The sequence below is a fragment of the Rhea americana genome, unplaced genomic scaffold, assembly GCF_003343005.1.
Source record: "Rhea americana isolate MKP2758 unplaced genomic scaffold, rheAme1 scaffold_49, whole genome shotgun sequence".
Taxonomy (NCBI): domain Eukaryota; kingdom Metazoa; phylum Chordata; class Aves; order Rheiformes; family Rheidae; genus Rhea; species Rhea americana.
The window spans coordinates 717,226-745,022 of record NW_028186634.1 but is presented as its reverse complement, the minus strand read 5'-3'; the positions used below and the strand labels follow the sequence as shown (position 1 = coordinate 745,022).

The 27,797-nt window shown below is 39.5% G+C and overlaps 2 protein-coding genes across 4 annotated transcripts; both read right to left on the bottom strand.

Annotated features, from left to right (window-relative positions):
- Positions 1-142: 142 nt before the first annotated feature.
- Positions 143-1,795, bottom strand: LOC146588875 (serum amyloid A protein-like). Its single transcript, XM_085317241.1, has 4 exons — positions 1,759-1,795; positions 1,273-1,414; positions 449-587; positions 143-330 (listed from the first exon to the last, which is right to left on the bottom strand). The coding sequence occupies exons 2-4, from the start codon at positions 1,373-1,375 to the stop codon at positions 189-191; spliced, it is 384 nt and encodes a 127-aa protein (XP_085173367.1). The 5' UTR covers positions 1,376-1,414; positions 1,759-1,795; the 3' UTR covers positions 143-188.
- Positions 1,796-5,952: 4,157 nt separating this feature from the next.
- HPS5 (HPS5 biogenesis of lysosomal organelles complex 2 subunit 2) lies at positions 5,953-27,781 on the bottom strand. Of its 3 annotated transcripts, XM_085317126.1 has the most exons (24): positions 27,757-27,781; positions 27,039-27,361; positions 25,599-25,769; positions 25,070-25,180; positions 24,165-24,229; positions 23,844-24,036; positions 21,892-22,029; positions 20,888-21,099; positions 20,478-20,549; positions 20,129-20,217; positions 18,953-19,131; positions 18,559-18,717; positions 17,213-17,372; positions 15,383-15,506; positions 13,436-13,582; positions 12,579-12,653; positions 11,482-12,089; positions 9,920-10,043; positions 9,430-9,585; positions 8,788-8,907; positions 8,350-8,463; positions 7,881-7,987; positions 6,893-7,178; positions 5,953-6,087 (listed from the first exon to the last, which is right to left on the bottom strand). In XM_085317126.1, the coding sequence occupies exons 3-24, from the start codon at positions 25,704-25,706 to the stop codon at positions 6,027-6,029; spliced, it is 3,408 nt and encodes a 1,135-aa protein (XP_085173252.1). In that variant the 5' UTR covers positions 25,707-25,769; positions 27,039-27,361; positions 27,757-27,781; the 3' UTR covers positions 5,953-6,026. The 3 variants fall into 3 exon arrangements, with proteins under 3 accessions (XP_085173252.1, XP_085173254.1, XP_085173253.1); XM_085317127.1 differs by lacking the exons at positions 5,953-6,087; positions 7,881-7,987; positions 27,757-27,781 and having other exon boundaries at positions 6,975-7,178; positions 27,039-27,423; XM_085317128.1 differs by lacking the exons at positions 24,165-24,229; positions 25,070-25,180; positions 25,599-25,769; positions 27,039-27,361; positions 27,757-27,781 and having other exon boundaries at positions 23,849-23,984.
- Positions 27,782-27,797: the final 16 nt, after the last annotated feature.

Below are 27,797 nucleotides of genomic sequence, written 5' to 3'. Positions count from 1 at the left end.
AGAGCGGCGAGGGCGCCGCAGCGGCCCCTGGCGGCGCGGGGGGGCCCCTGCGCAACACCGCCGAGCCGCCCCGCGCCGCCCCTCACACCGCCGCGGCCGCCGCGAGAGGCGGGAGTCGAGGCGCGAGTCGAGGCGGGGACAACGTGTCTTTATTCAGGCCGCACGGGAGGGGGTGGCGGGGGGCCGCGCTAGTATTTGGAGGGGAGGCCGGCGGGGCGGTAGTGGTTGGGGTCCTTGCCGCTCCTGCCCCACTCGTTGGCCTCTTGGTCGGCCCGCGTGTCTTCAGCGCCGCGGCCGCTCGTGTCGCTCTGCCAGCTTTCCCGGGCGTCACTAGCAAGACGGAGAGAAAAGGCCATTTTAACTCCCCGTAACAGTACCAYTTTGCGATACCTGAAATGCCCAGCTCCCCAGGAGCTCGCTCTTCACAAGCCGCGTAGGCACCGTTTACCTGATCACTTTGGCAGCCCAAGCACCACCAGGGCCTCTTTGGGCAGCGTCGTAGTTCCCACGAGCATGGAAATATTTATCCGCTCCTATATAATTTGCCTCACGCATGTCWCTGTATGCTCTGAGCATATCCCATGCCCCTGTAGAAAGCAGAAATGTTAATTTTAAAGCCTTTTTCCCAGCAAGAAGCAGTGTTTCAGYCAGGGGCTCATGAATTACTGCTGGGCCTAAGAGTGTCCCCTAGGTTCCCCTGAGAAAGCTCCTTTACCAATCTTTGCTTCTRCTAGGGGATGATCTGCAAAGAAGAAGAAAGGAAGCTCCTTGAAGGGAAGCTAGTGGAGGCTTTGCACAGCTTGGATGCAATGCTGTAGTGGCAGATGAAGCGCACTCTACAGAGAGCAACAGCCSTGTGGTTCCACACTATCCACCAGAGGAGCTAGCAGAGGCAGAGGGTTTGTGCAGCCACTTTATCCACAAAAAGTTCCTTTCCCATGAGCACACTTTCGTTTCTGCAGTTCCTGTTCCTTGTCTTAGCTGCAGGGGCACCTCCAAGCCTGATCCGTGGTCCATCCCATCAAACCCTCTGTGCTCTGCTTGAAAAAGCCCCAGGAACACTAGCACAGGGAAGCACTTCTCCACAGTGGCCTTTCACRGGGGTGTGCTCACAGGAGGAGTCTGCAGGGGCTGATCACCGCTYGCTCTCAGTAGCAGAGAGGTGGAAGTGTGGAGCTCCCTGCCCAGGGGACTGCACCCATGGAGTGCACACAGCCTTTGCTCGGGGAGGGGCTCCCTGAGAGAAAGATTTGTGGTAACAGACCAGCTTACCTCCCACAGCATCCCAGACAAATTTTCCACCTCTGTATAATGGGTTGTCAGCACTTGCACATGCAATAATGGAGAGCAACACGAGGCAGACACAGAGCTTCATGGTTYCCTTCCCAAGGCTGTCACAGAGCTGTGAGAAAACCTGAGAGATTAGCAGCATTTGAAGCAGCTTCTAGAGATTTCTGACGTACCAGKCATACACTCACATCTGTTCCAGGGCAGCTGCACCCATAGCTGATGCCACCCCCAGCACTGATGGCAAGCCCAAGAACCCCATTCTTGCCCTGCRCGGGCTGATGCCATCTGTGGGAGCAGAGCTAAACTGAGGACTCCTCTCAGAYCGGCATGAGAAACTTGCATTTTAGCATTTCCTGCTGCTCCTCCCGACTCAGTACAAAGAAGTCCCCTGTGCTAAAGCATTAGTCCTGTTCCTGAATAACTGATAAAAACACTGCTTCTGTCTCTCAGATGCAGAGAATCACTCACCAACTGCAGAAAGGCAAAGCCACGAGGAGATGAAGTTCTGTCCTGCGTCCTCAGAATCAGAAAGGGTATTTATAAGAGATTCAAGCAGAAGAAAGGAGGAAATTGGAACAGATTCCCAAAGCCACAAATTTCCCACAACCACTCTAATTTCAACATAGAATATATTACAGGAAGCCTGTCCTTGTCCTTACTGAAAGTCCATAGCTCCTATTGCACAAGTAAAACAACAACAAAAAAGCATAGAGCAGGTCTTCAAATGTCCTCAGGCCTATTTGCTCCTCAAAATAAGCAGACTGGGAAACCACCTTGAAGACCTCTGTTTGRATCTTGTCCTGGAGAGAATTCAGAGACTTTGCCTGATCATCTGCATTTACCATGAAACACAAGGCCAAGTCTCTTTCCATCTAGAAGGAAAGATCAACCGCCTTACCAGGCCTGATGCAAGAACTGCTAAACCCAAGTCCCACGCGTGCCAAGATGATGGTGCAGATAGACAGGCAAACTTGAAGCTTTGCTCTTGGCCTCTGTTGCAAAGCAAACTGCATAATAAGGGATGTTTTTGATGCAATGGTATAGAAAAAGCATGTTAGCGAAAGGAAATCCATACAGCCACATCTCAGATGGATTTTGAATTAAGTTTATTAACCACTAGGCCCTTCTGGTATGGTTCATAGTTGCAAGCGCCCACTTGTGTTAGGAGCCAAGTCTTTGAGAGAAGTCTCAAAAAGTCTGCTTGGTGCTTGCTTCCCTTGTGTAACAACTGTATTCTCTGCTGAAGGCTCTGGGTTTAGCCTGGGTTTTGCAGTTTCACTTTAGGTTCAGCACATACAATGTCTCCCCAGTGTGTGGTCTCATAAATGATTTAACATATTTCCCTAAATTCTCTGCAGAAGACCTATGTGTAGTTGTCCCATTCACCACTGTCACTTAAAACACCTAGCAACTGGAGCTGAAGGGCAGTGCTTGAGGTAAAAGAGGTATGAGAACAGAGCTAATGAAGTGCCAGCAACTAACTTCCCTGGGCATCCCTGGACTTCAAACAAGAGCTTAGGGGAGGAAAAGTCACTTTCTAGAAACTGGCCTGAAGTGGAAAGACAGATTCTCTAGCACACCACATTTGAGAGAAATAATTTGAGACAAGGGAAATTTGACTTGTAACTCATTGGAAAAGGAAACTGCAAAAAGCAGCAGGCCAGACAGTTTTGTCCCCCCAAWGCCCACAAAGTTCATGCCTAATGGTACAACAACTCAGTTGTTCTAAGGCCTGGAGTGCCTTATTTTGCTGCACTGCTCACATCTTGGTGACAACTCATGCCTTCAAGGTATAGAGCACTTCACATTCCTTCTCTGGTGGCTGCAAATGACCCTGTCTGTCTCTAATCCTAGCCCTAGTAAGTGTGTGTGTGTGTGTGTGTGTGTGTACACACACTCCTCTCAAGGCTGGAAAAGGTTTCCTTTAGGTTGGGGTAGAGGCTCAGTAATGCAGATGCCATTGTGACCAGAGACCTAGAACATAGCACTGCCTGCAAAACCAAGAAATATTTCCCTGCAATAACTCAGACATTTTTGGACCACAGAGCATATTTCAACAGAGGGTTTGAATGGAGTAATCCTTTTTGGCCTAGCATCAAAATACACACTATGAGTGTACTGCAGTCAACATAACACAGCTGGGGCCCCTCAACGCTTTCTGCCAAGTGTGTACATTCTGACCAATTTAAGGTAAAAGCTCTCTGGAAAATTCACCCCTCAAGTTGTTTGAATTCTAAACATACATAAAGGCAACATACGTTCTGCAATCTAGTTATTTTGCAATCCAGGTCAATAAACCTGACTCAGAAATAGGATGAGGTGAATTACAGCTCAAGTGTAATCGCACATGCAATTATTCTGGATTCTGGGAAATACTACTGCCTTATCTAAGTTTATCCAAGCAACAACTGACTTCAGCAAATTTTGTCATATTGCTGTATGGAATATTTACCAACACCATACCCCTCAGCAGCAGGCTTGTAAACTTGGTCTCTCTTACATTTATAGATGTTTATCTGAAATAAAATTGATATCCCAGTATGTTTTGGTAACGATTCTAACAGTAAAATAATGTCTTGAGGCACATGTGGGGCATTTTTAAGAACAGCCTCTGTTTAGAGTCTCTGCAGATTTTACTCATCTCAGCTTCTTCAAGGCCCCTGCCACCAAGGGTCAGGTAGCAGAAACAAAAGATGAGCACACTCCTCTACTTCTGAGCAGGTTGGTCTACACCAGTGGCGTACCCCTGGCTGGCTGATGGCAGCTGCTAGCACTCTGACGTCTCCAGTGCGATCCCTGAGGAAGCTTTAGGATGATGGTGCTGCCCTGTGCAACTGTGATGTTCTAAAGATGAGACCATTTCATTTCACATCTCCTTCACCTTACCAATATATGAAAAYGTGCATCAAGAATAGGAAACAACAATTTTCTTATTTCTTCAAGGAGTAAGCTCCTTCTCTTCTTTGATAACCTAGTTAGTTGAAATTATCAACAGAAGCTTAGTCTAGATTCTGTTAGATTTTACACTTGCCATTGTTAGATGTGTGCCYATTCCTATACAAAATGAAAAGTCTTTGAGCTAAAAATTAATGGCTTAACTGTAAAAAAGCCCAATCCTCACCGTAAGTTGAAGCACCATACAACCCCCCCCCAAAAAAAAGAAAAAAAAAAGGAAAAAAAAACATCCAAACCTCACACAAGTGAGAAAGACTGCTATGTACACATGCTTGCTAAGGAACAAAATAACATGAAACAGTTAAGTAAAGAGAAAGCCAGCTTTCTGAGACTGTACTGAGCCCACTCGGTACTCAGCTAAAGTTGGACTACTTCAAAGTACTGTATTAAACATGATTAGTAAAGAGTAAGACCAACTGAGGTGGCAACATCTGACAGATGAGAAAACAGGTACCACTGTCACCTGATTTGTTTGRATCTCATCAAACATGATGCAGCGTGACAACTAAGGGGGCCTGGCTCTTATTCCAACAGTCTTACTGTAGGACTGTGGTGTGTTTCTGATAGCAGGATTTGTGCTGTTTCTGAATCCCCAAATCATAAAAAAAACCTTAAAAGTTCCAAAACAATGTAGTAATATGCTTTCTCAATCTTTAAAAAAGTACTTTCAAGACATTTCATGAGAAAATTTACAAGTTTGAGGAGGAATAAAATTTATGAGTAATGCAYGCGTTACTATCATTTTTTTAAGGTCCTCTGCAAAGATCAACTACTGTCTGAGCACCACAGCCTTCTGCAAGAGTGTGTGTGAGAGCCTGTGTGAGTCTGACAGTGAGAAGGCCCAAAACCAGAAGACTATGAAGAAACCTGCTCAAGTATGTATTAAATGCATAAACAGTGCTGGTATAAAGCATAGTTCCATAAATGAAAAAATAAATCTAAATGCTTTAATGAATATTTATATTCTGACAGATATTTTAAAAGAGTGTTTGCTTGGCAGTATCCATCTGAAACTACTTCTCTAACTTCCCAGCTTTTTAAAAAGGTCATTAAAATAAGGCATGTGGTCCTCTTGCTCTCATTGGGGAATGCCCCGTCCTAACATCCTGTTGAAATTTCACAGCTGAAGTCTGCAGTCATATTTCGTCAACAGATAGTGGCAATTTAGAAACACCATGCTTACATTGCTTAATGTTCAGTTCACTTAAATCTTCTGCTAATCATTGTTTTTATCCATTACTGCACTTCGGAGAAAATACTCCTCCTGCTATTTCAAGACTTAGCTCATCTAATGCATTTTTCGAAGTGGCAAGAACAGTCCATACAATTTGAGAGAAAAAACAGATACTGTCAGAAGCATTCCTAGAGCTACTTGATAAAGTGAAGGTCACGTACAGGAAAACAAAACAAGTATATGCTTTGCTGTTTCCCAAGAATGGCTGYTCATATTTGCAACAAACACTAAACCAACTCTATACACAGTAATTTAATACTTCAGGGCTTCTATTTTACACAATAATCACATGGACTCAGAGGGGAAAAAAAAAAAAAAGAAAAATCAGGATTTTTCATCTCAGGTCTTTGAGTGTAATTTCAAGATAAATACTGGATTGTTTCAATTTAAGCTCTAAAGTTCAAAATTCATTCCCAAAAGTATTAGAAATCGTCACAAATTCCTGACAATGAATTCCTACAGACAAATTGCACTGAAGTTTAAGAGGCATTTTAATAAACAATAGTTACAGTAAAAAGTATGTTCCCAAAGTTTTCTGAATTGTTTCCTATGCTTGCTGAGACCACAAGAACCGGTCACACCTTTCCAACATGGACTGAATCAGGGCTCTGCAACAAAAAGAARGAAAATTAAACACTAGAAAAATGCAACAGAAAGAACAATTGGGTTTGGTTTTGTTTGCTAAAGCAGTTTGGCAAAAGCATGATTCTGTTTCAGAGGTAACATCATGACAACACCACACATGTTCTCTTCGGAAGAGAACGGGTCAGATCCGAAGGTATATAAAGGACTAAGCAAATCAGACATCTCCTTCACGGCATCCACACTCAGACTCACTCACATGCCAGAGGGCCAGGGCTTGGTGTGATAGAGGTTTTAAAAGCCTTTAAATTGCCACTAATCTTTTCAGAACACAGTATCATCTGTTTCCCTGTTCTTTTCCTSAAATAGATTTAGGGTCTCTGAAGTAACTGTTCCTCAACTGTTACAGTAGCAGAGCAGGTTTTACATTTTGAACTTACTCACAGTGATCTAYGGCAGATGTGTAAAATCCCATTCTCTAGCCAAGGGAGAAGCTGTACAGATAATTGCTATAGGAGAGCAAAGTGGCCTCCCTTCTCCATCAGTTCTTTAGTTTTGAATGGATTCCAGTCAATAACGAACATATGTTTTTCAAAGGAAACCATCTTTAACATATTATTTCCTGTTTCCTCATTTTCCATTTTCAGGGTGCCTACATTGCATATACATAGCTGCTAAGTAAGTGAAAAGCTTTCAACTGACTTTAAAGCTCCAGAGACAAAATGTAAAGTATTTTATTTYCTTGGTATCTGACAAAAAAATTTGAAGCAACACGAAGACCTAGAATGAACAGTGTGCATAGACAGATCTCGTACTGACTTGCCATCTCACCTTTGCCTTTTCTCAGCAATTCTCAGTATCTCACAGACACTAGTAAACCTCTCGGACAATTCTAGGGAGAAGCCGCACTCCTGCAACAGAGGCAAGGCACGATTTGGGCCAATTGTCTTTGCCAATAAGAGAGAGACGTTTTCTACAGTGATGCAATTTGCCCAGCTGGGGCTACCATTGCTGACAGCATTCCCATTCTGTATGCTCTGATGGAGGGAAGCAGCACTGTGATTTTCTGCGAGATGCAGAAGAAACTTCCATTCTTCTGTAGTCTCTGGAATCAAACCTAGATTCAAAAGGAGACCGTTACCACTTTATTTGCAAAATAAAGATTTTTTTCAAGCCTATTATTTTGAATATATCTGCACTTAAACAGGCACCTAGCATTCTGATTTTCTCTTTAAAGTTTTAAGAAAACCTCAAGTGCCAACAACAAGCAAATTGTGTACAAGGCTGAGCTGCCTTGACTGACTCAGTGTAAAGGTCCAGCACTGAACTATTCACAAACTTTTATAATAATTCAGTGTTTAAGAGTCTGGATTAAGTCCAAAGCCAAAGAATTGTTTTCTTCATCTAAGGCTACTGGGAATTTTCTTCTAAAGTTCTGCCACGTAACATACAATGCTTTGTTCATATCTTGTGGGGGGTGGTGCTGGTGGGAGGAGTCTTGAACTGGACCATCAGAGTAGCTGTTCCTCCATGTGTACCACCAGGCTTGACTTTCACTTCTGCCTGATAAACAGCTCAAAACTCTTGAGGCTTGGCACATTCTCTGTCAAGGCCGATTTCAAGAAGCATAATAGCAAAATACAACACTGGTCTATGGGTTTCAGATATGCTGCACTACACACTTAGTTGAACCTCTACCAAAGCAGAGGCATTGTCCGTTTGTTAAATCTCATTCAACTTGGGACAAGCCTAACCAGTGCGTAACAAGGGAAGCTCCTGTATTACATGGGTACATTTACACAGCTTAAGATTCACTAACCATCTTCTCCATTCAACAGGCTCAAATCATCCAAATGAGCAATATTAGTAAAGGCTTCTATTCTTCTATCCAGCTCCAGACAGAGAAAAAGATATCCAGGCCAGAATCTTAAATAAGAGAGTAGAGATTTCCAGGAATCAAATACTCGGTCTAAACTAAAGCCAACAATAATTAAGTGCTTTTTTATATACAACGAAGACAGAAGCCACTGAATTTCTTGAACACGAAGAACGATCCTGTTCACTGCAGAACAAGGACACAGGAAATACCCCCAAACCAAAAGGAACAGTAGGGTATTGCATGCATTCAAACAAACTCTGGGAACTAAAAAACGTCTCATGTTTTGAAGATTAAAAGAAATCAATTCAAGTAAGAAGCAGATGGGTGGTTTTCATTTGGGTCTTTCATTTGGGTCTGTATGTGTCAGAATACCAAACAAGCATCAAAAATAATCGAGTTTTCCTCTTACCCATATGATTTACAGATGTCAGCCATCTTCTCTTTTGTTACAAAGTCAGATGGAAGTTTAATCAAAAGCAGAATTAGCTGACTGTAGCCCCAAGTAAACAAATGTGATCGTGGCCTGCAAAAAGAGAAATTCAGTTTTAAAGCATTAATAGTTTTCTTCAGAAATTTAACATTCTCTCTACAAGGAAGTCAGCTATATAAAATGAGAGAAGGAAAAAGATGAAACTGCATATGCAATCTCAATAGAGCAGTCTTGCTGGAAAAGATCTCAGAGAAGGAAGTTATTTAATCCTTTGGCTGTTTTTGCTGAACTCTGGAGAACAAGAAACATTCCAATGATTCAGTGACATTCAAACTGTTATATAAGACCCAAACAAAAACCTACAGACCAGGTGAAACCTTTTGCGTCACTCAGGAACTCAGGCAAACCCTACTTTACCTTGGATTTCCTTCTGCATCCATAGTATTTGTTCTTTGTGGTGCATCATGAGAAACTGCCAAGCACAGCCAATCTAGTCGTAATGATTCAGGCTGCAGAAGAGATCTAAGGAGATAGGGCCTAGAAATAAAGTACATAGAAAAACTATCAGTTCTAAGGATACTGAATATGGAGCAGTAAAAATTCTATGCGTGTGTGTGTGTGTGTGCATGCACACACACGCTCCAAGTCAAAACATGGATATAGATTAACTATCATGACACAGTGCCTGGAAAAATAAAAGCAGTTCTCAGCATGTAGAAAAGCCTAGAACGATTTATATTTCTAGAGACTGATGGGAACAACAGAAAACCATCAGGTTGACAGTTTTTTTTTTTAATGCTAGTCTAACCTTGGCATACTGAACTGCAGACACAGGAACACAAATAGTCAGTTCCATTTAAAGAATCACACAGAAAAACCATTTTAAAAACAGAAACTAACCAAACGGGTAACTCAGCCTGAGAGACCAGCTGAAACTGGCAGAATGAACGAGAACCCAATCCTAAAGAGCACCAAATAGACACAGGAATGGTAAATATGTGAACAGCTACATTAAGCATAGTCCACATACAGAAGAAAAAGATTATGCATTCCCTTTACCTTTTGTCCTCCGGCTTTGATTTCACAAGACTATCTAAATATGCTAAAAAGTGAGCTGGGTTGTTCCTGCAAAGTTGCCTGATATCTGAAGGCAAAATACAAGGGTGGAACTTGATCAAGGGGCGAAGAGCCGTTTCCCCAAACTTTTCATAAAGCCTGAAGAGAAAGGATAAAAACAAATTTCAGTGTCAAACAGCAGCAAAAACAACCATTTTACCAAGGCAGAATACCTATTTCAAATTCAAGCACTCTTGTAAGTTCAAGATACTATTGAAAGATGATCTCTTAAGAAGATTCCCTAACTAGATGTATCAGAAAGCTTCATGTAATGTTAAGTGAAAAGCTCTCAAAAACCCACTTCTGATAGAAAGCTAACAATATACAACAGTTGAGAGTTTGGAAAAGAAAAAAAAAAAGAAAGAAAGAAAGAAAGAAAGAAAGAAAAAGCCAAACAACCAAGAAAGAAAAACAAAAAAAAATGGCTACAAACCTGTGAGCATGTACCAGTAACAGAGGACTATCATCCCAAGGCCCCAAATCATGCAGCTGTTTCAGTATTTTCAGCATATCTTCATTTTCCATTGCCAAAACCACCGGATTGCGACAAGTTAATTCTGAAATAAATTGTTGTACGTGTTACAATATAAAGGCAAGTTGTTTTTTTTTCCTAATACACACACAGCTGTTATTAAGCACTAGAAACACAAATTTCCATTACTTTCATGGAATTTTCTCTTTGGCTAACAGTGATAACAAGTGAACAGATTCTACTTGTTCATTTCGTAGAAGTCAACATTACTAAACTGTACAAGACACAGTTAAAATGATAAGGTTAAGACATGGAATAATAGTCTCAATATATTTTCCTTTTCTAGGTGACCCTGCCGAGCAGGGAGGTTGGACTAGATGATCTCCAGAGGTTCCTGCCAACCTAACTGATTCTATGATTCTTTTCTTTAGCCTTCAGAGGAAGCAACTTCTCATACAAAGATAGCCCACTGCAGAACACATGACTTGCTGAATATAATGTAACTGTGCATTAGTTTTCAACAACATACAGTTTATTTTGATTTATAAATAAAAACTTCAATGTGGACACTGACCTCACAGGATGCAGAATTCAACACAACCCCCAATCCTGCAAAATCTGTGTTTTTATCTATGGGAAGGGGTATAGTCCACTGAGGAGAAACTGGGAATGCATATATTACTTTCATTTCTAAAGATCTCCTAAGAACCTGGACAGTGAATATTCCCACAACCCCAAATATCAGATACCAGCCATCAACACAGGATGCTGTTGTTTAGCTACTCTGTCTGTAGAGAATCAATATCAAGACTTTATTTCAGTCTTAAAAGAAAATGCATAAAGCAGAAGCTGAATGCACAGAAAAGACCAATTTCTGTTTTCCAGTATAATCAGGAAGCTTTGTTTCAATACGGCTAAAGGAACAGCAAAAAGAGCAGAAAGGATTTTTATGGAAAAGGAAATCTGAAGTGATCACAAGCAATTTATTTTCACAGAATCACTTTCCTGTTCAGTTTCATCTTGCATTAATTCTGTTTCTCCAAGTTGAGCCTTCCCTTTGCCTTGATACTATACTTGTTACTATATATAATTGATTTTAATTAAAATGTTTCAAAACTGTTCTTAGAAGCACATACATCCGGTTTTTAATTTCTACCATGCTCAAGCAACAAACTGCATAATAAAGTAAAAGGTTCAGAAGTAGTTTCTGTAGAATTGCTAAACAAGGTGCAGGGGGTGGCTTTGTCTCATAGGAACCAGCAGGTCTTTATTAAGAGGTCTTTTAGGTAAAAATAAAACAAAGCAAAAACTCAGAAACAACCCCCCCCCCCCCAAAAAAAAACACATCAATCAACTTCCCCCTTGTACTGAAACTACCACATTATTTCCTTCCATCTGAAGAAAAATTTGCAAACATGAACCGGTGTGCATTTTCAAGCTTTTTTCTTTTTTTTTTCCCAAATAAAGTCTTGTTTTCACTAATTTATTAAGAGTGTTACTCGTAATAAAATCTCATTAGTTACCTTTCAATCCTTCAATGTATGTTTTCCACACATTAGGACTGTGCGTGTAGCTGGTTATAATACACTGCTTTACTCTTTTCAAATCCAGAAGAAAGAAGTAGCTTTGTATAAACCTACAAGCCAAGGTCCATGAAGCTGCTAGTGGCGGAGTTTGATCAGAACTTTCCTCAACATTACCATTTCCACAACAAAATACACATAGCTCAAAACACAGTGTTGTCAACTCAGTGAGATCTTTCTGAACATCCTGCTCTATGACATATGGAGGAGACACTTGAAAGCAGCAGTCCGAAGTTCCCATTGAATTAGCATTATTTTCACACGCAGTTTTGCCTACACAGGTTTCAACAGTATTTTCTTTTACAGTGCAGGCTTCCAAGATACCACTCTGTTCTTTGTCTACACGGTCTTCACCATTTGGATCCAGTTGCAGGTTTTCCTCCTGGACTTCCTGCTGTTCTTCAGCACACGCAATCTTGCATTTCTTAACAGATGAAGCAGAACATGCATTGCTGCCAAACTTTTCTTCCAGGTAAAAAAGCCATTCCTGTAAAACCCTTCTCATATACTGTGGTTCTAACAAAACCAGCGGATCCTGAAGTTTGGCTCTGTAGCATAAAAGAGAGGCCTACTGAGTTGTTTGACAGTTTTAAGATGCCACAAGTGGTATGTATGTACTGCATAACTCAAAGTATACTATTAAACTTGAATTACTCTGTTTTCAGTGCTTCAAAGAGAATTTAGACTACATATACTCTTTACATTTGATGTTACTATGTTTACTATATTCTGATTTTCCCAAACACTTCAGAACCGAGTTTATTTTGTCTGTTAGAGTTTTTGTTCTGTTTTAAAGTGTGCTTGTAGTTAGCAGAGAGTTGCTCTAGTGTTATCCTTTAGACCTCTATAAGCTTGTGTTCTACTTGATTTTAATGTGAAAAAAAAGTTACTCTGATGAGTGCCATACAGTTTACTTACATGTTATGTTAATAGATATTTACAGCATTACTTTTATGTATGCAATGAATAAAAAGAAAATTTATCATTTTTCTACCGAAGCCCAACATGTTCATGCACAAATAAGTTTCCCTGCTTACATAGCTTTCGCTGTTGCAGCCTTGAGATCTCTTAGATGGTCCTCTTCTGGAAGTGGGCAGCTCTGTGATTCTGATCTGGAGCAGAACATACTGATTTCAGTCCCATCTTAAGTATTGYATTTAATCTAATAATTTTAACTGARGCTTTTCCTCCAAAATCTGATGAAACAACATTAATACCATTATTAAAGAAATAAAGCTCCTATTTTTAAAGAAGCAGCAGAAATTATGGATAAATTGGATACAAATAGCAACTACTAATATATTAGGGGCTTTCTGTAATGGCTTCTATTTCAACTACAGCAGATTTCAGAAAACACTAGATGAAATCAGTTTCATGCCACCATACAAAAGTTAATCTAAAATGTTTCATATTCTTATGATTTCCTAATTTAACAATTTATCTCTGTGTTCACTGGAAAAACTATTAACAGAGTTCAGTGTTTTATAATCATCATTAAAAAAGATGTTTTGAGGGAGACAAAGCATTCACTCTGCATTCAGTAAGGGCAGGAAATAGCCTGTCCACACCCACGTCTGTAACTGCAACAGGCATCACAGGTACATTACAGGTACATTAGCATTTCTGAATACTCTACAGTCTTGCTCCTCAGTTATTACAGCACTACAGAGATTGCTTTTCCAACATCCAGAACAGTTCATTGCCTGAAACAGCTTCTAGGTAAGGAGTCAAGGAGAATCAGTGAAACCACCAAAGTAACCAAGACAGTTGGAAAAATTTACAAAAGCCTCATTCAACTCCTCATTCTACTTGAAAACGCAGATTTTTCTTTAGACTGCTCTCCTCAGAACATCCAGCAAATGCAATTGTTAAGATGACATGATTCTGCACTCACTCTTTTTCTTCCTGGGGAAATGCTACCACATTAACAGTCACCTCCTGCAGCTGCTCATCATCCTTTGCTTCTTGCCTCCCTTTAATATCAGGGCTCACATGAAGGGTGCCAATCTTTTCAGTAGTTTTGCGTACAAAGCTGGAAACGCTAGAAGTCAAGTTAAAATATTTGAAATTATACTAAGTTAACAAGTGAAAGAATCAAGTGCTTTCTTTTCTTTCTATCCAAACTATTACTTCAAAAACCTTTATAAGCTGAAGGACTCTTGAAAAAAGCATCACATTAGTGATGACCAACAACAACAACAATCAGTAAGAAAAACCTCAAAACCCGTATTTCAGACATAGTCTATACTTTCAGGACAGAGGATCACCAAGTATTTAAGATGTGCTTTTTTTGCTGCTTCAGAAACAGGATCACATATCAACATTAGTGCTCAGRTTTTTATATCTGCACATACTATATAGCAATAAATGCAGATTGGCTACGTGCATTTTAGAGTTCATAAGCAGTAAGCATCATTAGGAAATTATAGCCTCTTTGGTGGCAAGAAACTGTTTTACAGTACTTCACATTGATGCTTCAGAGTACAAAGCTTAATGAAAGCTTTGTTTACTAAGTTTACAAATTTACAAAATTCACAGATTACAAAGCTCACAGAAACAGGAAAGGAAGCTTTTTGGGTCATTAGTATGTATTTCTTAATATACTTTACCAGGAGAAAGGCCAGCACACATATCAAAAGTCAACTTTCAGCCACCATGAAGAGTACTAGGATATCAAAAATTAAAGAAAAAACTCAAAATTCTGCTTTCTAGCTAATAACTAGTTTAAGAGCATCAAAAAAACAGAAAGTCAATCCTTTGACTTTCAAGGATCCTCCAAGAGAATCTGGCATTGTTTACTATACTGAGGTACAGTAAAAGTTAAAGATTGCTAGAGAAAAGGGAAAAGATTCCAACAGAATATGATAATTGAATCTCCGTATACAGACAAGCTTAAAGAGAAACYTGAAAAATTATCTGCAACACATGATAGCATTTTAATCACAAATAGAAAAACAGAATATAGCAGGCATTTGAAAATTTAGTATTGATTACTAGTAATAAATGTTTCTCCTAATAAACAAATACGGCTTAGAATAGAAAGAATTCATGACAGGGCAAGTACTTCTGAAGCTTATTCTGAGATCCTCGCACTTGACATCAGCTACAACTTTTTTATTTCAAGATGTAGGACTCATTTGTATAGTCATTAGCAGAGCTAAGCAATTTTTCAGGCCACCTCTACAAATCAACCAAGTTTTAAATAAAAAGCAATTTTTTTTTCAAAGTTTTAAGTTACATACTTAATATCACCTATTTTATATTTGTTCTCCTTTAAAAATACAATTTCAATTTTGCATGAAACAGACATTATCATATTTACCTGCATTAAGCATAAGCTACTGTTATTTCATAAACATTTAGGAAACTGATAACATTCACTGAAAGGGGTGAAGAAGGCAGACAATGTGGCATACTTTGGGAACATGTTTTGGCAGTATCTAGCATCTTCTAAAAGTTTTAATGTTTGCCCACAAGCAATACAGGAATTCTTCTCACATTCCTTCTGTATTTTAAGTTGCAGAAGAGCTAAATCCCAAAACAACATTCAGTAAGTCTGTTCCAAGTACAAACCACAACCTCAGTTTACAGGGTAAAGTCAAACTTTCTTAGTAGACATTCAAAAATTGAGGCTGAAATCTTGGCTCCATTGCAGTTAACACCAAATCTTCATACTTTAGAGTCAAGATGAAAGCTTTATATTGCTTACATCTTCTGTGTTTTACTCCATATGTTACATTCTTGCAGATCAGAGCATGAACTAAACCAGACAAGGCTACAAATTCACATGAGGGAAAAGTGGCAGGATGTAATGGATGAATGAATCTCCTGCAAGTTTTACCTTTCCTTGACAGCTTGGAGAGAGACGAGAGGAGATGAGGAACGAAATGACAAAGGAATACTGAATGGGAGAAATGTCTCATTCCGATCAGCCTCAACCGTCACAGATGCATGAGATACGTTGTCTAACAAATGGAAGTGAAATAAAGAATCATGAAACAGTGGTTTGTCAAAAATGAAACACTGAAACAAAACACAAGTCATTAATTCATTACTGGATAACCTTCATGGGATATTTTCATGCTTTAGCTTGAAGAGGATGCAAATATCTACAAAATGTTTTGATTAACCATTTTGTAGCACACACACACACAGAGACACTGCATCTTTAAGTGATGTGACTATGGAAAAAGGTACTTTTAAGTAATGATGACACTACATTTTGCAACATTCAAAACTATCTGCATTTTTGAGAGAAAAAGATGCTATGCTATTACAAAAATTCTACCACCAGACACCACAATATCTCTAATGTAGATAGTGCCTAAAGGTCAGAACTGATTCTAAAATTCTTGTAAATAAGGCTGCTTTTGTTCATYATATAGATCTAGCAACCCAAGAACTTATGACAACTTACGTAAATAGAAGCAGGGAAATCAGTTCCAGTTCCGGGAAGGAGGGCTTGGGGGAGTCATTCACTAAATATATTTATCTTAAATACCACATGAAGTACACATGAACAAAAAAGCATCTCGAACTTTTCTACTTTGATTCAACAATTTATCACTTGTCGACTGAAATTGAAAAGTTCTAATCCTGGTATTCAAAAACTATGATTCTTCATTTAACAGATTTTTAATGGTGAAAATGATGCAATATGCACATCAGTATAAAAATAACAAGTGAGCAGGAAATGGTAAGTGCAAAGGAATGGACTACAAACAGCATTTGCTTTAGTCAGTAGAACAAAACTACTACAAAGGAGTAAATATCAATTCCTACACTCTCCCACTGCAGTTTCCCTGGCAAAGCAACCAAATTACCCCCTCCTCAAATGACATATACTCTGCAAAAGCTCAAGAGTAGACTTTCTAATAACTAGAATTAAGCATGTTCCTCATCACCTCAAGTTTCTGCATCCCCCACAAACTGAAGCACAGCAGAGAACATGATCTATTACATTCTACCATTCTACTCTAGCTTTTATCCAGAGACAGATATTCCAGGGGGAAGAGGGAGAAAAAAGCAGTTCACCGGATGGTCTAAGTGTTAGTTACTAACAATTATACAATTCCTATGCTAATGTATATATATCTAAGATATGATGCCCTCTACAAATAAGATCCTGCAAGAAAGTTAGAAACTTTTACCCTAATTCTACTGTTTTCCCTGAAGTAACATAAAGCCAGAGCCAAGATTAACAAATTCTTTCCTGGGGCTGAAATTACTAGTAGGGTACTGACTGCMGGCAACTAGCATTTGAGGCACAATAACACTGCTATAGTTAGCCTGGACACTCTCTGCATTAATGCTGAACTACACAAAGGGTAAAAAATAATTGTGTGATATCTTGGCTCAGAAAAAAACTGCTGGATCACTTTTTTTTTCTTCCCCTGGGGTGGGGACAGGAGTTATTTATTTTTGTCTTTTAACACTTAAATTTCTCTGAAGCCACCATTTCACTCTAATGTTTCGAAAAAGAACGTGACTGTTATAGATCACAGGTAGCTGCTGGACAGTGAGGTGCCTGTGTTCCATTGATCCAATTATAGTATTTAATCATGCATAACCTGAGAGTAGCAAATGAGAGCAAAGAGCAACGCAATCAGATTTTTGTAGAGTAAAATAACAAATGCATCTGAAAAATACAGTCTTCATTAAGGACTATTACCAGGTTCCACCTGCTCATCTTCCTGGTGTACAGGAAATTCTTTAAGTCTCTCGTCTTCTGAAAATGTTTGACTGTGGAGAGAACATGAATCTTCATCTGACTGACTGCCTCTTCGACTAATAACGCGATATATTCCAGAGTCTAAGACACTGAAGCTTTCCTGTCAAACAAGGAAAAAGAAGTTGAATATAYTGCAAGTTGCACTTTGTTAAACTTCCCAGAAAGAAGTGAAACAAATGTTTCCGCACAAATAACCTCTGAGTAGTTTATAATTTACCACTTGGAAGAGTCTTGTATAATGACATACTTTTGACATACCCAGAATGCAAAAGTACACGCATGCCAGTAAGTCTGTAGGCCAATGACTTTATAAAGATGCATATGCTGCAACTGCTTTCAGGAAGGTAGCCTATGAACAACTGTTGCACTTGGTACAAGATCATGAGACAAAAACATTTCTGCTTTAGTCATATATCAGACTATATACCTGGAATCAGTCACTGAACCCCYTTTCACCTATGCACTCAAGAGTCCATTTTACTTTTATGCTTTTTGCCAGTTAACAATATCCAGACAGCAAAATCACAGACCCTTCATAACTATTTGCTTCCAGGACATACATACATCCTTTTGCTCATGGTCAGCCTATGTAGTTTACTTTCTCATCTATTAATGGGAGGAAAAAACAAAAAAAAAAAAAAACGAACAAAAAAACCCAAACTCGTCTACCACATCAAGATGGAATTTACTTCACTTTTTTCAATTCTACTCTTTAAACACTGTTAAGAATGAAAGTGGCAACTGACCTGTTATTAATTATGAAATAGTTCCCCTTTCTTGAAAAGATAGTGGGAAACCAAATCAATGCCAACAAAAGAATGCTAGAAATACGCTTTGATTGTTTTCTCAGTCTTCTGTTTCACAATATTTAAACAATAGACAAATTTAGACAATATTTTAAATAGAGCTGGAGTAGTTCTGAACACGTGGACATCAGGCTTTCCCCAAATACTACTACATTTACGAACAAGATGACCTTTATCGAAGCACACCAAGAAACTAAATTTATTAACAGAAAATGCCTTTTTTGTGTTCATCTTTGTCCGCATCTCAACCATTAGCCACAAAATAACAAGGAATGAAAGCAGAAGTATAAGAGTCTAAAGAATGGAAGTACTAGTATTTCACACCTCTCTACCTCTATTAACATTAGAAAGTAGCATTATCAGCTATAATATATAGCCACAATGAATATGAAAGCCTCACCTACAGAGTGAGGAACAAGATTTCAAGCCTTAAAGACAAAAAGCAGAGGGTAAAATTATTGACATTATCAATACACTTACATGAGATGAAATACTGCTCCTCCTACTGCTGCACGCGGAATCTGGAGGTTCCAACTTTGAAATCAGTTCTTCCAGTTGGGCAATAAGATCCTGTTGGGTTGAGATATCCAGCTGGGACTTCAAGTGTTCCAGCTTGTCTAGAGGTAAATTTTTTCTTGCCTAAAAGTAAACAGTGAAACAGAAGCGTTACTATTCTAATGCAGAGGTGAAAAGCAAAAGGTTGTTTTTAAAAGATACCATATATGCAGGCTAAGTTTCATACGAAATTTGTGATGCCTGATTTGTTTTTAAAAAAGTCCAAAAATACAAACTTGAGACATCCATGGAACTTATTGCAGGAAGGGAACAGGAAACTAAAGTTGCACTGCATACTTACRAAGAGATATTTACTTACTCTGCAAGAAATAATCGAGTTCTGGAAGAGACAACAGACCCTGGCAGCAAGGGTCCAGAACCCTCTTCTCATCAGACGCTCTATGCAACGGTCTACCAGCAGAAGGGAGAGGTGTATGATTCTTCCATTTGTATGCAAACAGAACAGTTCATTTTTGTAAACTGCAATATCCTGAATATCTGCAAAATCAGATACATAAAAATATTTAAGAATGGAAATCACTAATCAGCATTCCTTTCTGTTCCTGAGGATAGGTGAAAACATCTGACTTCCAACAAGTGCAAGAGTCAAATACGTAGTACAACCATAGTATGAGGAACAAACACCAAACAGCACTAAGCTAGCATCTGAACGATAAAGCACAATTAAAATACTAAAACTCCTAGACATGCATTTCTAGAAAGTATTGTAAAGAAAACAAGCAAACACACACTTAAGTTACTGAAAGTTTCTTTTTCCTTTGAAGAAGAATGAAAAACTAAATTAAGACAGATAAAGACAAGAGAGAAAAGTGCAATTGTTAGCTTTGAAACTGAAGGAAAACATTTGCTAGGAGAAAAGCACTTTGACCTTTTAGCAGTTTTCAGATGATAGTCATGTTATATGCAAACACTCCATGACAAAGGCTCTGGAAATTTTACATCAAAAAAAAAGGAGGAAGGAGGGTCTGAGAGAGCATGATYCCTAGCAGTTTGAGGACTAAGGGAATAACTGTACACATCCAATTATTTATGAAGCTTCACTTATGTGCCAATTCTCTGAAGTACATTCCTTTGTGTTGATTTAGACTGGCATTAAAAAGGTTTTAAGCTTTCAGCAGCCAGATTATCCCTCAAAGGATACTTGAGAGTACGCCTGAATAAATACAACTGAGGAAAGGATACTGCCGACTTGGCTATTCCCTATCATATTTGATATTAAGATTCACTATAAATTATGTTTTGTTTCTCAAGCATCTGTGTAAGTGGTTTTGTAGGTATAGAAAAAGAGGTTGGTGGAGGGAAAGTGGTTGGTTTCTTAGTACTCAAAAGATATATATAAGAAAGATAAGGAAAATGAGTTTGCTRATAAATGTTCTGCAATCCAGCTAAGGAAACAGAGCTTGAAAAAGCTCTGTGTTTGGCAAGGACTTCGGAAGTGACAGACTATTGCAAAAATAAGAATCTTAAAGTTTACCTTTTACTTCACTCCAAAGTAAGACTTGAACACTTTGAGGAACAAAGATAAAAATGCCTCTTTCTGTCCAGGTCATTACACATTGCTCACTGTAAAAAAACAAAAAACAAACAAACAAACCCAAACCATAATTATTAAAAGATTCATTCCATTGGCCGCAGGCAGTCACTGTAAGCCAACATCATCCCTACATATGTTAAGTACAGCAAGTGAGAAACAGAACTGTTCTTTAGCACAGTACTTGGAAAAGTCGTATGCAAAAAGACTAAGGTTATGAGACAAATTAGAACACAACTCTTTTTTTTTAAATCTACTTTATCAACAAGACACCACGTTGAAAAATACTTACGTCAAATATAGGAGCTTGGGGAAAGATAAAGATTGTGGAGGACAGCTGGAACCAGTGTAATGAGGATCTAGCCTATAAAGCAACAAGTAAAATTATTATCTGTTACCAGGCATAACTACAATAATAATATATTGTTAAAAACAGAGCAATATTCTTAAACCTATAAGCCATATAAAGCTGGCTGAAATGTGTGTAGTCTTACGATAGACACATTCATTGCAGTAGATAAGCATGCAGTACTAAGGCCTTATTATTTCCGATAACTCCACTACTGGTTTCAATTACTACAGTAGAATGTATTAAGATTACAACTAGGATTAAGTCTGACTGCACTAAGAGTTCATTTCAACTCCTCAGTATTAACGCAGYTTGTCTCAGTTAGACATAACTGATAAAATTCACACTAGTACCCGAGAGTAACAACAGGGAGAGGTGGTGATGACAGCAGCTGCTTGAACTGATGCGTGCTTTGCACTTCCCCTTCAAAGTTCACCTCCCACATCCTTGAGCCAGGCCGGGCACAATATATTAATGGCTGCTGATTCCCACTGTTCTTTCCAGCTGGGAAGAAACAGGCTCCAAATTCTCCATCTCTTTCTTTGTTACCAATTTTCCAGAACTTCTCTCTGGTGGGCGAAATGTATTTATTCAGACAGCAATAATAAAGTATCTATTTATGTTTTTCTTGAGTCAAAATGCTAAATCCTAATGCTGAACTGGTTTTGAGGGTCTTCTTGGTTTTCTTTACAAATCTGTAATGATTATTATAAAAGACAGGGTGAAATAATATTTACAAGCGTTACCTAGAGTTGAATCTGGCAAGGGACATGAAGGGCAACAAGAAAGGCTTATTTGAATGAGTATGAGCAGCAAAAGGAAGACTAGGGAAAATGTGAGGAAATGGGCACAAAGACGCTGGAGCGAGCCCAGCAAAGGGCCACACAGAGGATTAAGGGATTGGCGCATCTGACATGTACCAGGAGAGGCCAAGGGCTGAAATTGTTCAGCCTTGAGGAGATCTTATCACCATGTCTAAATACTTGATRGAAGAGAGTCAAGATCACAGAACCAGATTCTTCCCAGAGGTGCCCCGTGAAAGCACAAGGGGAAATGGGCACAAACAGGCACACATAGGAAATTCCACTTAAACCTAAGAAAACTTTTTTTTTTTTTTTTTTTTTTTTTAACTACAAATGTAGCCAAATACTGGAACAGAATGCTGAGAGGGGTCATGGAGTCTCCATACTTGGAGATATTCAGAACCTGACTGGACACAGTTTTGGGTAATTTGGTCTAGGCGACCCTGCTTTGAGCAGGGAAATTAATTGGATGGGCTGATCTTCAAAGGTCTCTTCCAACTGCAGCTACTCTTTGTGATTCTGTAAAGTCCAATATTTTATAAGTAAAATATTACTTGCCTCTCAGTATCACACAAATAAGTACGTGTAAGTGAAGATATGAGCAGTCTTCCATCCAAATAATCAAGTTGAACTACTCGAGAGTCTACAGTGGTTATAATCTGAACAGGGAACATCACAAAAGTGGCAGCAGCCTAAGGTTAAAGGGGAAGAGGAAAAAAAAATGAGAGAGAGAAAAATAAAACCATATTGAGCCTCAGTTCAATGTAGAGAATATTACATAAAGTTAAAATTGGAAAATTTGAAGTGTGTACTATATGGAATAAGACAAAGCAAGACAGTGCAATTCCTTTCTTCTCACTCCCTTACAAAACAAGGCTCTCATGCTTAGACTTAAAACTTCAAATCCTCCTCTTCCCAAAACCATTTTTGAAGATCTAAGGAGAACAAGAAAAACAAAACAAAACAAACACCCCACCCATCTTATTCACATATCAGCCTCATTTTTAGATGAAGAATATATTTCCCGTAAAATAGGAGGGTTTTTTTATTGTTGCTTTAGCAAACTTTGTTCTTCTGCTGATTCTCTCAGCCCACCTCTCCCAATACRGGTACTTTCAGCCAGCAAACAGTCCCACAAAAACATGGAAACAGATCCAAGGGATTACTCAATACMAAAAATTTCCCTCGAATTTAGGTGGCTTACATAAAATTTACACACTTGCTCTATAACTCTGCAGTAAATTACACAAATACTAATTATTATATAGTGCTCTCAATTTGTATAGGTGGCAAAACAAAGTAAGTCATAGACTTCTTAAGAAAAATATTACTACAGGTAGCTACACCCAAATTTTCTAGCAGTCACCATCTTTGATAGCTTAAAGCTGTTTTCTTTGTTAGAAATCTGTCAATTCTTTATTCTGAAAAATTGTATTACATTGCAGAATCTACAGGCCAATCCCTTTAACAAGCACAAGCATGAAAGTTGCCTTACTTTCTTCTGCTTTTCCCTCCCTTCCAACAACTTCCCCCACCCCTTACTTTAAATGCAATATTCTTGCTACTTCTAAGTCAACTTTCCTCCAAAGTATTTCATGAAGGCTAACGGGGACCTGAAAGAACACAACTACTTCCAGGTTGTGCTGCATTTTACAGATTAAAAGGAGGAGGAAAGACCTAGTAACAGTAAAACTTAAAAGAATACTCAAGAAGGGGAAGTAATCAGACTGCTACTCACTAACTTGTACTCCTTTTGCACAGAACTGAATGGATTTAAGCTTGCGGATCACCTTTAACTAACTCATGTCATTAAGAATAGAAGTATCCAGTCAGAAACTGGGAAAGACACATTTCAGAAACTGGATAAACACGTGGAGTTTCCCTGCTGATCCAGAAAGCCAAAAAAACCAGAGTCCATGGTTGCCCTTTTCCAGCTGACATCTGAATTGACGACTAAAAACACGACTGAATCTGTAGCTGGAGTCTAAGGAGTCCAACAGGCTCAGAAACACTAAGACCTTGGGCTTGGAAATTGCAAATTTCAAGAGGGAGTAGCTGAGCCAGGACTAACAAACATTTTTAGTTTTACCCTATCCTAAACTAAAGGGAATTCTGTAAGACCAGGCTCTATCCTGGTTACTGCAAACGTTTTTAAGGCAATTTGTGGATTTGCTCAAATTTCAAGTCTGGGCAAATTTCCATCAGTACCTGAAGAGACACACAAAGTGAGTCTGAATTCAGTTTCTCTTTGTAGTGCCAAATCATGCATCAAAATATTTAATTCTTAATTCTGTACATTTCAAAGTATTTTTATGTTGTTACTAAATTAACTAAAAGTAGGGTGAAAAAAAATCAAAAGTAAAGTTCTTTATCCCAGCAGCCACCAAAGCTACCAGATCTTCATCAACTRGCAAGCTTTCTTCTATTCTACTTCACTAAAATAAAGATTCCCTATCTCATCCCTTGGGAAACCTATTCATCTCAAAGAAAGTACGTAAAATTTTACCTTGCCTTGTTTCGATGTGTTAATCTTGATGGCTGATACTTTTCCCACATGATCACCTACAAACACCCGAAGGGCAGCTGTATCCCAACACAGAGCTGTGACTTTTCTGCCCTTATGCTCAGAGGAAACATAAATCCTTTCCGGTTTCCCGCGACGTTCCTGATTCAACTCCCAGACTACTACCAGACCTTGGCTGCAATAGTTAAAAGGAAGTGAAACTTAAGACTAAATCTTTTAAAATTTTTCAATGTTCTACCAGAGATAAAGATGCATACACTAAAAATCTGAAAGCTAGTTAAATATTTGAAGTACATCACTCACCTGGTGGCAACAGCAACATAGTCTGCATCATGTAAACAACAGGCAACCCGGGAAATGGCACCTTCCTGAAAGCAAGGAAAAGTTTAAAAGCAGGTCAAAGTAGTTCCTGTACTATCTTTACCAACATGCAATTTTTATCACTATGTATGAAATAAAACGTATTGAAGTCAACAGCTGCTACCAGGTTACTGTGGTGTTTATTTGGGTTTTATTTGCAATAGTGAATTTACTCTAAAAGATTCTGCTGCCAACAACATCAGAGTATCAAGAGAAACAACAGCAGTTCATTCGCTACTTTGAAAACAGAGATCAGCCTCTTGCCCTTGTGTTTATGAAAGTTTTCTTAGAATTAAGTTAAATGCTTTCAACATTAAAAGGTAGTTGCATTCATGTTATGGTACAAGTACCAATGGCTCCCACAAAACAGCACCTGCTTGTAGAAATACATTCAGAGAAACAGCACTCACTGTCTCGATAAATGTTTCTTCTCTCCTTTCAGTAAAGGGAAGCAAGCTTACCTTTTCTTTGTTTATGCAAGTAGTTCATAGCTTGGACACCCAAACATTGATAGTTATCTACAAGTTAGTTGCTCTGGTTTCATATTTGAGGCTTAAGACTCCAAGCTATTCAGATGATTTTTTTGCCATTGTTAAAGTATTTGAAGAATAGAGAGGCCTGTTCCTCTCAAATCATTTCTTTCACATTTCATGAAAACTATTGTACCACATCCTCTGGGGACATACTGCACTGCTACATTTTTTTTTCTTTCTTTCAAATAGAAAAGTCAAAAATTTCACATTTTTTGGAGAGCAGAAACACCTGTTGACTTTCTTAATAAACATTAAATTGAAACAATTCCACTCCCACTTCCCCAAATGCTTTTCTGCACAGTTCTTTACCCTTACCTTATGGGACAGAAAAAGTCTCTGCTTCCAGCCTTCTCTCTGTATAAGGTTCAGTCCTCCTCCAGAAGTGCCTAGAGCTAGCCATCTCCTGGACACACCTACGCATGTGCACTGAAGGAATAACGATCATAATACAGAACACAGCAGCTAACAAGGACTAATAATGGTATCTTTTCTCACAATAACATTTTTGTTTTTACTAAAATAAGCTCAGAGTTTGCAAGCTTTGCATACCGCTCCTGAAACAYTGACGGCACAGTTGTTTTCAAAGATATTAGAATAAAATTCTATGAGATTGGAGCAAACAGGAGAAGCTAGGAACCCTCTAAAATTTTTGTTAGCTTTGTAGTTCCGTTAAGAAAACACATACAGAGTAATAGGGTTTTCTGTCTTTACCTCTCCTTCTCCCACAAGCTAGCTTGCACACACCCAAAGAGAACGAGATTAATTTTGTGAGTTAATCAGAATAATAAACCAAAAAGCATAATTAAATGATTTTTTTWAAAAAAAATAAACAACACAACCTCACCTTCAGACGACTAGAATCCAGTCTGAGCGCAGAAAGCAAAGGATCCAAACATTCAAACTCTGCCAACACATGGTTGTAAGAGTCCGGAATCACTTGCACAGAGGCCATCGATGGACACAGGCTAGTAGTACACAGTCACTCGTGCATTACTGCTTCAGCTTTTAACTCTACCTGTCAAAAGTATGGTTAAGTTCTCTATTAGTTCACTTTCTGGTACTACCCATGTTCTTCTGTATTTAAGGAAATTATTACAAGGAAGACACTTAAACAGCACCAGATTTCATCAGGGTCCTCTTTCCCGGAGGCCTGCAAAATTAGAGCCCTGCTTTGTTTACCATATGGTTTTGTTTAATTCGTTTCAGAAAACGACCTAGCAGAGATCAAATTTGAATCAAATTGTAGGTATTAGAAGTATTTACATCTATCTGCGAAACAAGAGCTCTGTCTTTCTACAGAAAATGCATTGTTTTATGTTAAAATGCATTCTCCCTCCCCCAACACAGATGCACACCTGATTTTAAACTTTCCAAAGCTCTGTAGAGAAACATTTATCATTGGCATTTCACATCTGCATCTTCTTCCTCCTCAAAACTACAGTTACAGAGTATCGGGGTTGTAACTTTAACTGATACCAAATTTAGAGTTCCATGTCTTTGTGCATTTTTAGTATAGCTATAAGCACATCTGCATAAAGTTACAGCGTAGTACCTCCTATTCAGCAATACAAAACAGATAGCACCAAATGAAAAACAAGAATTAGTTAAAGGTGCAACCCTATATGTGTTTCCTAAGCAGCACATGCTGTAAAAAACAAAACAAAATACAATGCGTTGTGGGATATTTTTTTAATTTAGACTTTTGTATTGCTTAAAAAAGACACTACATGACATGATCAAGTCTTTGAACTTGTGTTTAACATGTGATGCTATAAATTAAATGAAAAATCCCCCCAAAACTCCATTGTATAAAAACATATATTGCTAGAAATGTGAAAGGTGATTCTCATCAGGCAGTAGGAAAGGACGGATATGTGTTTAGCCAGAGAAACTTGAAATTATTTCTTGACTATAATTCTTTATGAGAGTCCGTTCAATAGATTAAGACTAGAACATTTTTGCTGATTAAAGATTGACAACTTTGTTGCTGATTGTAGACTATTTGGTCCAGAAAGATATTCTAATGTCTCTTTTACGTGCTCTGGCAGAAGGAAGGGCACAGATAACTCTAACAAAGACAGGCAGAGGTCTGAAACCCCTCCCGGGAACTCCGCTCTCAGCACTCAGCAGCTGCCTTCGCTTTAAGCACACATTCTCTGCTAGCCAGTCTCCAGCTTAAACAGGGGACAGCAAAAACAGCACTCCCCTCCCCCCCCAAATATACAGAGCAAACCACAAAGTATTACAAGACTTCATTAGCAAACTGCCGATTCCTTCAAAATACCTTTTCACTAAGGCCGTACAGGCAGCGACCTGTGCTCCACGGGCCGCGGGCCGCCTCGGCCTGGGACGAGCAGCAGCGCTCCGCCGCCCCGGAGCGCTACTTCACGGGACACGGAAGGGTCGCTGCTCGACCACCACCCTCTGCAAGGGCACGATGGAGAAGTGACACAGAGCAACCTCTCACGCACGGCGGTTTCGGGTCTGTCAGGATTCGGAAGGCATCAGCTGCAAGAGTAAGAAGCTGTACTCGAAGAGCGCATCAGAGCCGAGATTTAAAATACGGGAAGTCAGAGCCGAAACTCTCAGTTTCTGCGCCAGAAGCCCCTGTTAGGAACGAGACACGCCAATTCGAGACCGCTGCTTCCACGCGCAGGCTTTGGCGGCGCCCGGCTGCAGCGCAGGGCCTCGGCCAGGCCGAAGCGGCCCGCAGGCAGCGGCCGCGCCGCGGCTTCACGGCCCGAGAGCCGCCGTCGAGCCGCGGCCTTGGCGCTGCGCGGGGCGAGCGCCCACCAGCCTCGCTCCGCGCGGCCTCCCGGCCTCCCTCGCGAGGAGGGGAGGCGTCTGCCAACCSCCCGCCGGCTGAGGGACATTTTGTAACGAAAGCCATTTTGCAGGCTGCCGGCTCCTTTTAACCCGCGACAGCCTGCAAGATGGCCCTCGCCRCAGCTCGCACGAGGCTGCCAACCCACCCGTCTGCCCCAACCGCGGAGTCACCTAACCTGCCTGTCAAAGCGGAACATCCCCTTCTCTCACCCCCGCG

Bases quoted from the DNA above. Each gene is read 5' to 3' on its own strand.
- HPS5 (XM_085317126.1), bottom strand. From the start codon at position 25,706: ATGGCCTCTGTGCAAGTGATTCCGGACTCTTACAACCATGTGTTGGCA. The intron at 24,037-24,164 runs GTGAGTGATGTA...TAACTATTGCAG, and splicing joins TATGTTGCTGTTGCCACCAG to CCAAGGTCTGGTAGTAGTCT. The intron at 13,583-15,382 runs GTAAAACTTGCA...CTTGACTTCTAG, and splicing joins CTCCAAGCTGTCAAGGAAAG to CGTTTCCAGCTTTGTACGCA.